Genomic DNA, 17,152 nt, shown 5'->3' with positions numbered 1-17,152 from the left:
TGTTATGTTCTGGTGCCAAAATTTCTCCTGCTGTGGATCAAGGGTGACCTCTAGTGCTTCCAGCAAGTCAGTTCCAAGCAAAACTTAAATATTGTAGAATAAGAACAAAATCTGCTATAAAAACTGAATGTTTAATAAAGTTGGGTAATTGCTATCCACCAAAAAAACTTAATCCTCCAGAGGTGAAGATTTAAAAGCAATCCTCCTTTCTCCGTAAAGTGTCACTGTTTAAATTACAATTTTAGACTGTCACAAGGATCCAAACCAGAAACAATGCAAGAATCCTTCATTACTACTCCATGAATGCAGTATAAACTTCCACGGGTGTCAAACTAACAACAACAGATTCTGTGCTATGTATTTGCTAACCTTGCAGAAGAGAAAGTGAAAGAAGTGCCTACAGAAAAATGAAACTCTGGCATAAAGCTGAAAGATTTCAAGTGTGCCCTCTACAACACACTAAATCAACGTTAACTGCAAGTAGTGACTGCAAAATGATGCAACAGAAAGTGAAGTTTATAGTTTTGAATGTTGTTTTGTTTGGGTTTTTTCACTGTGGTGATTCTTCCTTTATGTTTCCCATTATTATGAGTACTACTATTACAATCACAAGTAACTATGACTCTCTATATATACAACTTCAGCCTGTCTCTCTAGTATTGCTTTGGATGCTTATTTTTCAGTCTTTTTTTGCTTCTTTAGATAAGCTCAAGGGAACCATGAAAGGACAGGAAGGAAAACAACAACGATCACTTTCCGCAGGCACAATTAGAAGCAATCACTCTACGAAAATAAAAAAAAGAGCTTCCTCTACATACAAATCCCTTCCTCATCCTGTGCCAAAGGAAGCAACAGGCCCACATGAACACAGACTGCATACATGGACGTAATATAAACAAATTTACATAACAAGTGAAACTACATCCAGGTTTCTTATGGGTACCTTCATAATCCCTACTGCTTTGACAGAAAATTTTACTGAAAGCAATGTTTGTGATGAACTCAGTTTCCAAGTAAACTAACTGGCCAAGACTACAGTGATGCTATTTAGAAGAGAATGGGTTTCAGCCTAGGGTATTTAAGTCATAATTATTTAAGTATATTTAAGGTCAAATGCAAAATTTCATTTTATCACTCAAGGCAAACACAAGTTATGTGTAAAGCTTGTTCAAACCTTGCCCCCCAAATAGCACATTTTTTTACGACTCAGCTGGTGACAGGGCTTTCAGAAATACATCTAGAAGTGAAGTACTTTCCTATACTGTCCTTTCAAGTCACTTTTGGGAGTTTTGAGACAAAGGCTTTTTTCAATCTTTGTGCAAAAGTGAAAGATATTAGCCAAAAATGAGGCAACAGGAAAAAAAAATACATGTCTGTAAAAATGTTTTATAATAAAATCGAAAGTGTGATCTTGATCAACTGCACTGCTTTGCCTATACTATGAACACATATTACAGAGAAAAAAGCCACACAGCCTGGCATAGTTTGCCTGTACAAATATAAAACATGCAAACTTTTTTACCCAGAAGAGAAATGAAGAAATTATTTTCACAAAAAAAGTGCACAACATGTTGCTTACCTTGTAAATTCCAGGACATTTAGTAGTTCATATCTCTCTTCCTGTCCCAACTGAAGAATTCAAACAAACAAGCAAATAAACAAACAATCAGTGAAAAGTAATGCAAAAAAAACCCCAACAATGCAATAGAAATTTATCATGAAGTTTAGAAATTCTTCAATACAGCAAGAAGGAAAAAAAATTCCCACTAAGAGTGGTCAGGCATTGGAATGTGCTGCCAGGGAGGTGGTTGAGTCCCCAAGCCTGGATGTGTTTAAAGGTGGTTTGGATGTGGTGCTTGGGAATATGGTTTAGGGGTGACCCTTGTAGAGTAGATTGGACTTGGTGATCCTGAGGGTCTTTTCCAACCTGAATGTTTCTGTGATACTATGAGGAGTAAATATAGCAAATTACAGTGTTATTTCAGTGTACTTACAGTCTCTATGATTACTGAGTCAGGTGTCCTCCCAGTGAATACAAAACGAAGGTGCCTGGCTGCTCTGACCAACGCTCCTTCATCTGCAACGAGTCAGGTATTTTGCAGCTGTACCAGGTAACTGTGAAGTTTATCTCATTGATTTAATGGACACAGTCCAAGCTCTTGTGTTTTTGACTTCCTTTTTCCTTTATAGATTTTTAAGATTAAACATGGTACTGGAAAGAGCTCTTTGTTTCTCCTGTTAAAACTGATTAAATGAGTTTATAACTCAGAGAAAATCAGTCCCCAAAGGAACGTGCCTCTCAGCTCAGGAATGAGAACATCCTCATCAAAGCATCTAGACAACCAACTTCCTCAGTGGGGTACTGGACAAGGTACATTTATTTTTGTGTATTTACAAGAGAGGATTGATAAGCCATTCCTGTAAAGAATAGGTAACTTCAATGCCTACATTCAGGAAACATTTCAAGCAGCAACCCAGTCTGCCATAAGCATCAGTTCTCTCCAAATGGCTCAGGATGTCAGAATGAAATTTGCTCACAACGCCCAATAAAACATTGCCACGACCCAGTTACCTTTATTTATGGCTCTACCTTTGCTCTTGTACTCTAACTGCTGAAGGACAGAATTTAGAGACGTAGTCTCTGAGGAGCTGGGGCACACAGGGAAGATCAAAGCTGGAGATTCTGTGCTTTGTGTCATTTCTCCCATCAAGACTTGTTATAATACATTTGCTCAGCAGAGCTGAGCATATTTTAATCATTTTGCCTGGCTTCTTAATTTCCTGAGTTCAAAAATTGTCTGTGAACCACAGCAGGCTTGAACCAGACCCTTTGCACTCTAATCTTTTCTCACTCTCTTGTAGAACTTATCACAACTTTTATCCTATTAAAAACATTACATTTCTTTTTCATGTTTTATTACAAGCACAGTCTTTGTTCTGCGTCACTACCATGGTTACCAAGTACAGAATAGGTTCACAAGCAAGGACATCAATTTGTCTCCTAGTTTCATTTCTGCTTGCATTTGAGCAGCTCCTTCAGACTTCCAGCAATCTGACAACACCTTAGGAATGCTGTGTGGCTAATCAGCCTTCACCTTTCTACAATCCACAGCACATCCACGTGGATTTTCTGAAGCAAATTAGAAAAGTCTAAATATTTTTTTCTGACAAAACTGATTTTAACTGACATCAATTCTTTTTTTGAGGGATATGTTTGCTTTTGTTAAATTTTGGAAGATACTTCAAGAAAACCAATAAACTTTGAATAAAATTTGCTTATTGAGTTGATAAAAGACTGTAAGTTCACTCAAGTATTTGAGTCTCACCTGGAGATGCTGCTTGATATATAATTTTATCACCTTCTCTCTCTGGAACTGCTGTATGGCACACTGCCATCATTGTCAAAAACTCACATATTATAGGTGCAGTTGGCTAAAGAAAAAAAGATGTCAGAGCATGATTAATCATTTAAGCAGTAACTAACTGAAAAGCAACCATATGGACAGATATTAGTCAAGAAAAAGTTAATGGAAGGTTTTTCCTCTTTTTCAAAACTAGCAACAACTAAATAAAAGAGGCATTACCTGTGCACTGCTTTCAGCATACAGAATAGCTTTTTGCTGCTGTACTTTGGTACCAGATATATAGAAAGAATTGAGTGGCATTTGCTATCATGACAATCAAAAGTAGATAACCAGAAACATAGAATAACTCATGTAAGTATTTTATAGGGAAGGTAAGTCTGAATGAGTTGCACTTTTTTCACTGAAGTCTCTTTGGTTGTTGTCTTTTTCACTAAAAATATTCCTTTTTGTCGAACATTATATCTGACAATACCTTTTAAGAACCTTTAGAAAGATGTAGCAACTGAACCTGAAAACAAAGTGTAAAATGCTTCAAGGTCAGGCAGACAGCTTTTAAAGGAAGATCTTTAGATGAATGACTCAGGCACTTCAAAATCTCCAAAGCTGATCCAATTTTAAATGATTTAACCAAAAAGAGGGGAAAAGAGTGTAGATAAGCATAATAGTTGATTGTTTTTTATGAATACAGCTAATAACCCTCTTGGTACAGCTGAAATCTGTAAAATGACTGCACTGACTCCTGAGTGGTTGCTCAAAAGAAATCCCAGCATTGCCCATAAATAAGCTCAAAGAAGCTGCCACCTCAACCAAGTGTTTTTATAGCATATTTCTTATGCTAGTATTTCATGTGAACAATGAAGATAGCATTACAATTACTCTATAAAAATATAATAGTATCTGAAAAGCTAATTCATAGTGCACTGATGGGAGCAGGTTCCTGTCCCTTTCCACTGAGGACTCTCAGATCCTCCAAGATGTATTCAGAAGGCTGAATTACAGATTCTTTTGCAAAGCCCTTCAGAATGCATTTAACGTGCAGTGGTGAAACCTGTGCTTGAACATGTGCCTGGATTTTTAAGATGTACACAGCTGCATTTTTATAGCTTGGATGCTCATATTACCTATATTTAATATTATGTATCTATCATAAAACTTTCAAGATTCAACCATCTATGAATCAGCACAGTGAAGGTTCTTTAAACAACAGCAGTAATCTCTTCCAAGCAATGTAGCACTGAAAATAGCATTGAAAATAAGTCTAAGAGCCCTCTCTGTATTGGACAGCTGCACTCCAGCATTGCAGTCCAGCATTTAAGACTGCCCCATTTGTAGGAACAAAAAAACTTCACTGTCTGCTAGTTACCTTGAAATTATCCTCCTGGGAAGACAAAAATTAAGGAAAGAAAAAGAGCCATTTATTTACACTCTTCAAAAAGAGAATTAACAGTTCAACTGTTTAAAGATAAGTGTTCTTGGTCATGAGTAGGCAAAAATATCTCTTGTACAAATGACAGACAGAAAGTAGCAATGGTGGTGGTGCTCCTTAGTCAGATCAGAAATTAGGCATGCTGATTTTGTGTAAATACCTAATTTACTTATTTTCCTTCAAAGGACATAATCTTTTGTCCTTCTGAAAGCAATGGTTTGATTTCACCAAACAATGGCAATTGCTTACACAGAACTTACATGATTGCTTTGCAGATTCTCCAGTAATGAAGAGTCACTAAATGTTTTTTCTTCTCCATTTTGTGAGCCCTGCCTAGAAATAATCGAGTAGAAAAAGGAGATCAACATTAGCATATTCTTAACAATTCCTACAGAAATCATCCACAGTGCTAAGATCGAAACACAGATTTTGGTTTGTGGCTGCTACAATAAAGGCTGCAACCACATGCTGTGAGAAAGTGAAGTGAAAAGGCACCTGTTTCACATCTAATTTTAAGAAACTTTGATTTATATAAATACACTTAAATCTGCTAACTTCAGGTAATGCAGGATGAAGCAAAAAATAAACCTCCAATGCAACACTTCTTTTGAGCTCTAGAATGAGATTATTTAAGAGACTAAGAACAAGATATACTGGAAGAGATCACATTTCTTTGAGAAATTAGCAGTTTTGGAATAGGTTTGCAAATACCTGCAGAAAAGAAAGTCCTGCATCTGAAAAGGGTAAGCAAACTGTGTTCAGACATGAGGGTAATCTGCATGGAGAGGGTTTGTTTTCTACTATCCATGACCAAAAATAAACCTAGGAATCTCATAGATGAAGAAGATACATCAATGGTTGAGGCCCTTGGAAATATTCAAGGTCAGGCTTGACAGGGCTCTGGGCAACCTGACCTAATGGTGGATGTCCCTGCTGGGGAGTTGGACTGGAGAGACCATCCTTGTAACACAGAAATGTAAGCCTCAGATAAGGAGATGAGGAATTGCAGAAAGGTGATAAGTGAGGGCCACAAGATGATCCAAGGTCTGGAACACCACTGCTATGAGGACAGGCTGAGGGAGCTGGGGTTGTCCAGCCTAGAAAAGAGAAGACTCCCGGGGGACCTTATAGCTGCCTTCCAATACCTGACGGGACGCTACAGGAAGGCTGGAGAGGGAATTTTTCATCAGGGCATCTAGCAACAGGACAAGGTGGAATGGTTTGAAGCTGAGGGAGAGTAGATTTAGACTGGATCTTAGGAAGAAGCTCTTCAGTACAAGGGTGGTGAGACTCTGGAATAGGTTGTGCTCAGGGAGGTTGTGGCTGCCTCCTCCCTGGGGGTGTTCAAGGCCAGGGTGGATGAGGTCTTGAGCAGCTGAGTCTAGTTGAGAGATGTCCCTGCCCATGGCTGGGAGGTTGGAGTAGATGATCTCTAAGGTCCCTTCCAACCTCTAATGTACTGTGATACTGTGATACTGTGTCCCTGCCCATGGCAAGTGGAATTAGATGCTTGAGGTCCCTTCCAACCCTGACAATCCTATGGTTCTATTCCAGAGTACACAACCTAATGTCATACAATTCTGACGGCATAAATTTGCTTAAGAGTCCTTCAGTCTGCATCAATTTGAAGCTAAACGAACTTCTGTGTAACATATCTCACATTTGGCTGTTTCCAGAGATCTCACTTATGGGTTTTAAGTTGGAATCTTCCACAAACACCACACACTAAATGATTATTAAAGCTTACCAATCTTCTGAAGGAATACTATAATCCTCAGGTTCAGGGCTATGGCTGCACAAGAAGTAAGGAAAGAACAGAAAGAGGGAGAGGAAAAAGAATCACAAAAGCTAAAAAAAAAAAAACCTGGATCATGCATAAAAAGAAACTAATTAATGAAATTAAATTATTACAATTTTTCTACTGAGTAGTGCCTAGATAGCAATAAAATATTGCAAATCTATGATGTTTCTCTTAAGACTTCATAACCTCTAAGTACCTTTATTTTTTTTTTTAAATCAACTAAGAGTTTGTCTATTTACTAACTTGTACTAGCAGATATAAAGGCATTAGCCCTCTTTACAAATCTTACTTTATATTTCAGTATATGTACATTGTTACAGTTTCTCCTTAAACAAAAGGTAGCTTTTTAATTATCTGAAGGCATGCTGATGCAGCTTGTCTGGATGAGCTCACAAAATGCTGAAGAACAAAGGCAGCCATAGCACCCTGCCCCATGATGACACAAGTCTGAGTATTTCACAACTTACAACATGCTTACTAAGAAGCAGCATGGAAGATGGAACAGGTACTTCCATCCTTTTCTGTCTTCCCAACTTATTTGCAGCAAAACAGAAAGACAGTGACTCTGAGTAGCTATGTGAGATGCTGCAATGGCAATTCACTGGAAAGAGAAACTGCTTTCTAAACAGTGATGCTCATCAGAAAATCTCTCTCTTTTCAAAATGGTGTGGATGGGAGCTGGAAATTATAGCAAGAAAAAAAAACCAAACAGTTATTTTTTCTGAAAAATATATTCACTCTTTGAGAGTGAGGAGAAATTTTAGAATTTGTACCACACCTGCTTCAGATGAAGATACAGAATGAAATCAAATATCAAATACTGATGTTAAGTATCATTATCATGGAAGCATTTTTTTCAGACTTAGAAAGTGGTATACAAAGAATTTGAAAATAGTTACCTCAGAGCACTTTTGCTAAAGTCATAAAATTAGCTTGGGTGGTTGAAATTGCGATATATATAGAGAAATATATACACACACACACACATAAAATCATCAGTATGGTTAATGCATTAAGGATTTAAGTGTTTTCAAAATGGAAAGCCTAGATGAGACTCCTGAAATTAGGTATCCAGATAAGAAAGCCACAAAAGCCAAATCATCACCTTTAGGACAAACCCACAAATTAATTTCATAACGTCTACCTGATCCCTGATTAGGTCTAGAGGTGTCTAATTACCTCCTACTGAATGCTCTGAGATCAGCCCAGGTCCAGCATCTCACACACTGGCATTTACAGTTTTGCTCTACTCATTGCTCTAATGATCTTTTTTTTTTTGAGTAAACAGTCTTAAAAAAGTTGGATGGTTTTACAAACTCTGTTGAAAGAGCTGGCTGCAGCTGCTCACAAAGAAATAATAAAAATGGTTTGCTCGCATTTATTTGGGAGAGATTTCCTAACAGCAGGATTGATTTCTGGAGTTAGGTTGCTAAAACAGTATCTATAAAAGCCATTTGGATGGTAGCTACAGTAGTGTAGGTCATGCTACAGTCATTTAAATTCTTGTTCATCCTGCACATGATTTAGTGCAAGAGCATGTGTCTACATAAATCACGGAGCACAGACACAGGGTTTTGCAGTTATGAGGGAAGACCTCTTTTAGTAACCACAGCAGACAGATTGAGACACACCTGCTGAAGTAGTGCTAAAGCAGCAAGCCTCTGCTATCTAAAATTTCATTTTTTTGTTTCTTTTTGAAAAAGAGAGGTGATGGTTGAAATGATGATACCTCTTCTGAGGGAGATTTCATAGCTGCTAGCAAACTGACTTGATGATGGTTGGACTTGATGATCTCAGAGGTCTTTTCCAACCCAAACAATTCTATGATTCTGTTGATTCTGTGACTCTTAGTTGCAGATGTTGCCAGGCGTTAAGTTTATTTGAACTGCAGTATTACTCTATGGGCACATATGCACAGGCAGAAGAAAAGAAAGGCACACAGATGAAGACAAGCATATAAAAAACACCTACCCATAAGCAACTCCTGCCACAGTGCACTTCTTAAATTGCATGACATTGCATGTCAGGGTACCAGTTTTGTCAGAAAATATGTACTTGACCTAAATGAATGATAAAATTCATTAGTCAGTAACATTCAGCAATTATTTACATATCTAGTACCAATTCATTACTATCAACACACGAAATATTTTTACTAGTTCTGCAATCATTATAGGAAAAAAACTCCAAACAGTACCTAAACATGGCAGGTGTACAGGCTTGATACCCATTTCAAAACACAGCAATCAACTGAAATGTCAGGAAGCTGAAGCCTGTTTTAGTGCAACCTGTAGTTTACCATGGGGTTGCTGTGACCCAAGTGCAGTACCTGGCATTCAGCCTTGTTGAACTTCATACAATTAGCCTTGGCTCACCTATCTACCTTGTCCAGACCCCACTGTAAAGCTTCCCTAACCTCTAGGAGGTTGACACAGCCACCCAGCTTGGTGTCATCTGCAAACTTACTGAGGGTATTTGTTCATTTAATACAGTTTCAAAACCTTATCTCCCACATATTGCAAAGTCCTCTTAAATATATCAGACAAAACGAAGAGAATAGGAAGAAGCAAAGACTAAGGCAATAATATATTATTTTTTTGAACGAATGAACACAGTGTTTCAATAATTTAAACCATATGAAGAATTTCAAGTACACAGAATTAGAAATGGTGATCTTTTTTTCTTCTACCTGTCCAAGTTCTTCATTGAGATTGGAAGTACGAGCCATCGCAGCAGTGTCTGTTGGTTCATAGTGCATGTCTATGTCCTACAGATAAAAAAGGGTATGGTTATGTAAAAATTAGTCTTTCAGAACTTATTACAAGAAAGCTAGTACATCAATAGATCAGGTAAGCAAAGAAGAAGAGACTGAACACAAATGCAAGTTGTCTACTTATGATTATTGCCACATGGGAAGCCACGATCAAGATCACTCCCAAGAGTTCCCAGATAAAATTTGGTTTCTTTAAAGCAAAACACTGTGATGCTTTGAGATCTACCCTGATTTTTTTTTTTCCCCAGTAATCTGGAAAAACTACTATGCCCATGTATCTAAAATAGATTTGGCAACAAACAGAAATACTACATTGTAACACTTCAACGAAAGTCAGTATTATCTATTTACATCTGTGGCAATTTTAGGGTGATGCCTAGGAAATTTTTCCACAGATTGAGTAGAAAGAGGTAGAATATAAATAAATTACCATTGGATGAAAAAGAAAAATAATGAGTGAATCTTTGTTGAGTATTTATTTTAGAATGTAGAACATGACGGAAGAATTTCATTACATTCTCTTCTTTGTCACCACAAGGACACAGAGCTGTTGGCAGTGAGTCTAGAGGAGGGCCACAAAGATGATCCAAGGGCTGGAATACCTCTGCTATAAGCTTTGAGGGAGCTGGGATTGTTCAGCTTGGAGAAGAGAAGACTCCAGGGGAGACCTTAGAGCTGCCTTTCAATACCTGAAGGGGTCCTACAGGAAGGCTGAAGATGGACTTTTCATAAGAGTGCGTAGTGACAGGACAAGGGGAAACGGAGGGAGAGTAGGTTTAGACTGGATCTTAGGAAGATGTTCTTCAGTATGAGAGTGGTGAGACTCTGGAACAGGTTGTTGCCCAGAGGTTGTGGATGCTACTGCCCTAGAGGTGTTCACTGCCAGGTTGGCTGAAGCTTTGAGCAGCTGAGCCTAGTTGTAAGACACCCCTGCCCATGCCAAGGAGGTTGGAGTAGATGGTATCTGAGGTCCCTTCCAACCTAAGCCATTCTCTGATTCTACGATTCCAATTTGTTCAATAGCACAACAGAAAGGAAGAAATCAAAACCTGCTGACTGCACACAAAAAGAACTTCTAAAATAAATGATACATTTCATCTGCTATTTCACATACATTCCTAACTACATTTGCATGACATTGTATCTCACACACATGAATCTATTTTATATGCTTGCTCAAAGAGTCAGATGAAAGGCTTCAGAGCAGTATGATTAATTTATACTTGGAAAAAAAAGGAAACATTGATGGCATGCTATTAAAAGCAGTTACACACCTTTGAGGACAATACCTTACCTCAAACAGAGTTAAACCTTCTTTTCCTTCATTAACTCATTAAGAAAAATAATTAAAGGATGCCTAGATGATCTTTAGATATTTATAAGAGATATTAACAACAGACACTGCCTTTGTTAAGAAAAAAAAATCATTTCACTTGTAAACCACTTGATTTTAGAAGTCAATGCATAGTATAAAAGTAATATTTACCCAATTGATGAAATATGCCTGGATAAATTTAACAACTTCAAGTGTAACCAACAAACTGATTGGAATCAGATTATTGAAGAGAATGATAAAAGTCAAGAAATTCAATCCAAAGTTGCTTGCTCCTCCATCTGCCAAAAAAGAAAACCAAACAAATTGAAATTAAAATCAAAATTAAGACTGAAGTCTATATATGCAGTGTAGGCTGATTTTAAAAATGTTGCAAATCTAAGGAGAAACTTGAGGATAAGAAACTTGAGAATTAATTACAATATTATTTGCCTGCAAGTGTGACCTTCATAGGACTTAAGCATCATTCAGTGGAGTTCAATTTATAGGTCCTTGCCATCTTCTCCAATTGGTAAAAAGCAAACTCTGATGACTATATTCTGCATCTTTCTTTGTATTCAAGACTTGCTTCAGCAACATAAAGCCTAGTGCTGGGTTCCACTGGCTAAGTAAAGACAGCTCTAGGCTCATCATGAGAAATTCTGGAAATATGAGTAATTGACCACAGAGTGTATTTATGAAAAATTCCTTCAAACCAAGCTCCTTCACTGAGGGTCAAATTATATCAATATGTTGCACGGTGCTGTGAAGCCTCACAGAACATACCTCACATAACACCATGGTGCCTGGCATGCACTGTTAGCCCAGTCACCCACTACTATGCTTTAAATGAGGTCTTTTGAGCCTGCTTCAACTTCTTTAGGAGCAGTCTTCTAAGACCTGATGTCGGCAGGCAATAATTAGTTCGACTGCTGTACAGGAAAAATTATAATGCCACAGCATCACTTCCTGGGATGAAGGAGATTAAAAATTCAGAAAGATGACTGCAGCTTTAAATGTAAATCCATCAGGAATAGCTGAAAATGGCATTAGTCTGATGTCTTGGAAGCTGACTATTTATCCCAGTAGAATCACAGAATGTTAGGGGTTGGAAGGGACCTTCAAAGATCATCCAGTCCAACCTCCCTGCCAGAGCAGGATCACATAGAGCAGGTCACACAGGAATGCATACAGGTGGGTTTTGAATGTCTACAGAGCAGGAGTCTCCACAACCTGATACAGAGCTTGCTGAGCTGCAGAGATGTAGAGGCTGAAAGATGCAAACCAAGATCCCCTTCCTGAATCTAAGAGCTATGATGGCACAGTAAGGTAAAGGTACATTTTATACTTGCTGTGCTATTCCTAGCCAAATGACTTTACTCAACAACCAATAAAGAAAAGACTGATTGAAAACATACTGTGGAATGGACAGTAATCATCCTCCTTTCCAAACAGGAAAGACAATTCAACACTAAAATATCAATATATTGTGTTACATCTTACAATTCAGATCAAGATACCAGTCTCTTCCAGTGTGCCTTCGATTCCATATAGCTGAACCAATAGAGCAGACCAAAGACATGCCAATAAGGATGCAGAAGAGAATCAGAATCTGAATATTTGTAATCCGTTCCACATTCGACATTTTAAGAGGTGGACTCGTTGAATTCTGCAAAAGACAAAACCCAAGACTGGCTATTCAAAATCAAAATCTCACTTTTCAAATTATATCTTACTGCATCCTTTCCTAAATATTCCTTGAATAGGTGATCAGCATAAATGCCATCACTGTTTCACTCCAAAATAAAAAGAAGAAGCACCTTATAAATCCCTGAACTAGAGCTTGAGATTTGTGTCACAAGCAGTTTAAATGATCACACAGAACACTAACAACTAACAGTAAAAAAATGCATGTGTACACCTTATCAGTGCTATAGAAGACAATCCAGTTCAACTTGTTCAAATAACTCTTTTACAAATCAGAAAAGTAGTAAGAGACATACAAGATCAATCTGAAAGCACTCTATGCATCTCAATTCTGCTATTTCAAACAGCACCAGGAAAAGTAATTTCAGTGTCTGAGAACAGGTTCTCTTTCTTCCTATTTTTGCAAATCAAGTTTCACTTTCTTTTCTGACAAGAATGCTTACCTCTGTACTTGAAAGAAAGCTCCACAAAGGGACAGTTTTAGGAGCAGTCAAAAATAAAAGAAGATCAGGCAAACTGTAACGATCCAACTTGATAATAAAAGTTTTTCAAATGAGAAGTTGTACAAAATAGAATCAACAAACACGATTACTAGTGGAAAAAAACCTACTTTGTGGCTAAGTGACTAATAATAGCAAAGAAATGCTTCTTTTTACTGGGTTTACTTCATAAGATGCTCAATTATTGACATTTAACTACTATACTGAATCTAGCTATGCATTCTGAGAGGCTTTTCTGTGCTGTGTAAGGACACAGTAAGATAACAAAACAGGTAACTTAGAGAAAATCCTAATGACCAACCTGCATAAGCTTTGTGTCATGTCCTGTATAGACAACTATCCCATGAACCCACTGAGTGTTTCTCAACTGAGCTCCTCGTAGAAGAATCTGATCAGATCCCAGTGGAACAGTACTAGAAAAAAAGGAGTTTTAGAATTTAGCATTAAAAGAATCAATGCCAGTGAATAAAGGTAACCAGCAGTTGTTATAACTCACTGCTAATTTCTCAAAATGCAGATGATTATTGTCAAGATGCTAGGAGCCTAATTTTCAGAGTTAAATTTCTGGCAGTGTCAACAGAGAAAAAAAACTACAGGTCCAAAAATTAAGTTTGCAAAACTATCACCACTTAATTTTTTGCCTACAAACACTAAAGGTCTGGTATTGCTTAGGAAGCATACTGAAACCAACCAAGGCTAATTTCCCTTTGTTTTATGATTACAAAGGTTTTTTTTTCTTAAGTGCATGCTGAAATTCAGCTACTCTTTCCGAACCGATTTACCAAAGCAATTTTCAAGTCAAGTAATTTTCTGAACTCTCAATTCACTCTTCCAGTGAAATAAATAAATAAATCTCCTTTATGAGCACAATCAACTGTTTTAAAATTCACAACACCACCACTGTCTGCACCTTCTTGAAATTGCAAACCCAAGTAAATTTACTTCTGTTACTCTTTTTAGGACTGCACTCATTAAATGAGAAACATAACCTCGTAAGATGCTGGAAACACTTAACTGTCAAAATCCAAACATCTGACTTTGTACATATACTGTAGCTCAGGGTTTTCTTAAAGCATAAAAAGTTTTAGATAATTACTGCTCTTTTCCTGGGGCAAACAATAACCTATTTTTGCACTTTTCTTTCTATAAATACCAGATAGAAGTTTAGTGCTCTGGTGTTAGAAAGGGTAACTCACAACACAGTCTTACTTAAAACTCTTTGGAATTACGTGTTTCAAACCAACATGCTCTGAAAATCACAAATAAAATGCTTAATGACAGCAACTGTGTCTCTAATATATAAGATATAAAGAGTCTTGAGGAAGCCACGACTGGTAACATTTCTGGTAGCATAAAGAGCATAAAGTCAGTTCTCAGCATGTTAAGTTTCAGGTAATGATGAATTTTTCTGGTTTGTCATGCCTCCTTCTCTCCTCTCATACACAAGCTTTTAATATTCAGAGACTGAAAGAAGAAACAACACATTCTTCCTTCTTGCAGACACTAGAAAAAATTATATTTGAATTTGAGTGCTTCTCCATAAAATCCAAACAAATAAACACCACCAAAACCTCAGTCCATTTACTTTCTAGGAAGCTAGCACGCAGCATGCTGACTGTTTAAGGACATTCTCCCCAACTGTTTAAGGACGTTCTCCCCAGCAACTAAGAATGTTTTAGCAACTGAAATGTTGAATGATACTGCCATGGACAAGAACTTCAGGCACTTCATTAAAAGAAGGAATCAGGAAAAAAAAAAAAGGAAATTAAAAAAACCCCACAAAACATACCAAGATTTACTTGCTTTCTAAATCTAAACTGTACTGCTTTTGTATTTGAGATGTGTTCATATCTTGGCATAATTAAGAGAATGAACATCCTTTCTAGTATGAAAGGAACTGCTGGGGTTTGAATTACACATGAATCATTATGAGGGACTCCTGCTGCTATCAAAGATTGCTTCTGCACCTATTTATTTATTTTCATTCCTAGATCAGAATGATTGTAAGACTTTTGGATCATCCCTCAGTACAGTATGTAGACATTTCAGATAAGGAATGGGTTACATGTAATTCCAAGAATAATTAGTTACTTTTAGTCTATTAACACTAATCAGGTATTATGTCATAAGCAGAGGAAGCTATTTCCACGTCCCCCACAGATACATCAGAAACTTTTTCAACCATGGACCTTCTCTGGAATGCTAAAAGACTTTCTGATCATTACACCAACATGAGTCTCTAGAAAGACAGAAGTCAAAAACCTTTCACTCTTCTTGGAGAGTCAGGTGAAAGACTCTTCCAGCCACCTCCTAATCTCACCCAGTGTTTTCCCCTCTTAAGAACTGTGAAGAGTATTCAGTAAAGTCCCTTTCACTGCAGGATCTATTGATTGTTTTTTTCCCCCCCATCAGGAAACTGGCTGTCAAATGGATACCCTCCTCCAACCTGGGACAAGAATTTATTCTCAATGGTCTGTTGTTGGGAAGACAAACAGAATTGGGATTGCAGCCAGTGAGAGCTGTCTGCAGCAGAAATGCTGCACAGACCAAGGAGAGAAAAACAGAAAGCAAAAAAACCCCCAGGGACATAAAAAGCCCAGATTTGACAGGTGTCATGCTGATCCTCAACACTGTGCTCTTACTTTGCTTTCTAATCAGATGATGGTGCAGTGACCTGACAGAGCTGTCAGGTCTCTGTGTCCTGGCTTCAGCTTTCTCAAAACTGCTCCAACTCATTGGACTCTTCTTGTATGCTACATTACTAATCAACTCTTCAGCAACATATCTGGGCTGTACTTGGTAAGAAATACTCTCAATGAGGAAATACCCTTTCAGTATAGTTTTCTGCCATGGTTGTCAAGGGTATAGTAAGAGCTAATAATTTCTAAGACATATTTGAAAGCTTTCATATCATTTGTTTTCCTTAGCAAGCATACTTCACTTTAATCCAAAACTTTCTTAAGAGTGCCTTCAGGAAAACTTTTGATTTAGGTCTGGATAACTAATATCTGCCCTTGGTTTTCACTTGTTTACCTTTTTTTTTACTGAGCTCTTGCCTAACCAGAATTTCAAATTTATCCAGGCTAAAGAACTTTTCTCCTTTCTCTAGCTAATTATCTTTGCTGCCTCAAACATGCTTGTGTATATTAATGACCATAACAAAGAGCTGCACACTTTGTTTTCCTGAATTGCACTGCTATGATGGGAAAAAGAAAAGACTGAAAAGATCAACCAGATACAACATTTATGGCACTCCAGTGTGTTATCTAAAAGGAAAGAACAAAGAAGGCAGAGATACATTTTCAGTATCCTCTACTGGTTTTGCAACTGCTGGATCAGTATCTGATAGGAAGGTCTTGAAAGATCTGGATAAATAAATATCAGTTAGATGAACCTGTGCTGTCTCTAATATGAGCCAGAAAAAGAACTCCTCCCTGATTTTTCAGGCTAAAAAATAAGGTCAGGATCCAAAAAGAGTTACTTACCTGCAATTCTTTTTCACTGAAGGTAAGTATTATATTAGAGCCACACTTTTAGAACTATCCTAGTGCACTGCAACTCTATTCAAAATATTCCAAAATTGAGTTTCTCAAAGGACAAATTGCTTGACCAGCAGATGGCATGCTCCTACATATTCTTGAGGCATTAACAGCCATCAGCACACTCAGTGTTTCTTTTTTTTTTTAAATCAATTCTTTTTTTAAAAGAAAAATGTGGTTTTCTCTCTAGCCAGGGAAGAAGGATGAATGTGTGGATCTATTATAACTATTACCTTCAGAGAAGAATTACAGGTAAATGTTTTTTCTCTTCTTAAGGACAAGTACAGTGGAATTATAATAGATCCACACTCTTGCGACTGAAAACTCCCGGAATGTATCTGTAAGAAATCAGTAAATAAAGAGTGGAATATAAAAAAAAAAAAACAACAAAGACAGAAAAGAAAAGAAAAAAAGAAAAAAAAAAGGGAAAAAAAAAGGTATTTAATAATTAGTTAGTACTGCATGTATCAGACTAAACCCACAAAGAGTAATACTGTATATGGAGAAATAAATGCCTACCAAATAAAAAAAGAAATCCTATAAACCTTTGGGAATGAAGGACTCAAAAATTCTGGCTCTAGTAATGAATTTTGTACTACTAATATATTAATTTGGTTCAAACCCACACAAAAACTCTAAATAGCAATCTTTGGTAAGCACTTCAGTATCGTCAGGTTTCCTGAAGCAGTTTTACAAGCATGTATCTTGCAGTTGTACCAGAGCTGTCTG

The 17,152-nt window shown here is 37.2% G+C and overlaps 1 protein-coding gene across 1 annotated transcript in view; it reads right to left on the bottom strand.

Annotated features, from left to right (window-relative positions):
* Nucleotides 1-17,152, bottom strand: part of ATP8A1 (ATPase phospholipid transporting 8A1) — a 119,747-nt gene that overhangs the window by 65,479 nt on the left and 37,116 nt on the right. The window contains exons 10-18 of the mRNA XM_054383297.1: nucleotides 13,186-13,297; nucleotides 12,181-12,346; nucleotides 10,852-10,979; nucleotides 9,282-9,359; nucleotides 8,564-8,652; nucleotides 5,052-5,124; nucleotides 3,327-3,432; nucleotides 1,995-2,077; nucleotides 1,580-1,629 (exon numbers count right to left, since the gene is read on the bottom strand). Coding sequence (XP_054239272.1) covers nucleotides 1,580-1,629; nucleotides 1,995-2,077; nucleotides 3,327-3,432; nucleotides 5,052-5,124; nucleotides 8,564-8,652; nucleotides 9,282-9,359; nucleotides 10,852-10,979; nucleotides 12,181-12,346; nucleotides 13,186-13,297 — 885 coding nt within the window. The remainder of the gene's footprint in view (nucleotides 1-1,579; nucleotides 1,630-1,994; nucleotides 2,078-3,326; nucleotides 3,433-5,051; nucleotides 5,125-8,563; nucleotides 8,653-9,281; nucleotides 9,360-10,851; nucleotides 10,980-12,180; nucleotides 12,347-13,185; nucleotides 13,298-17,152) is intronic.

This window comes from Indicator indicator, chromosome 8 (assembly GCF_027791375.1).
Source record: "Indicator indicator isolate 239-I01 chromosome 8, UM_Iind_1.1, whole genome shotgun sequence".
Taxonomy (NCBI): Eukaryota; Metazoa; Chordata; class Aves; order Piciformes; family Indicatoridae; genus Indicator; species Indicator indicator.
This window is presented reverse-complemented; position numbering and strand designations above follow the sequence as displayed.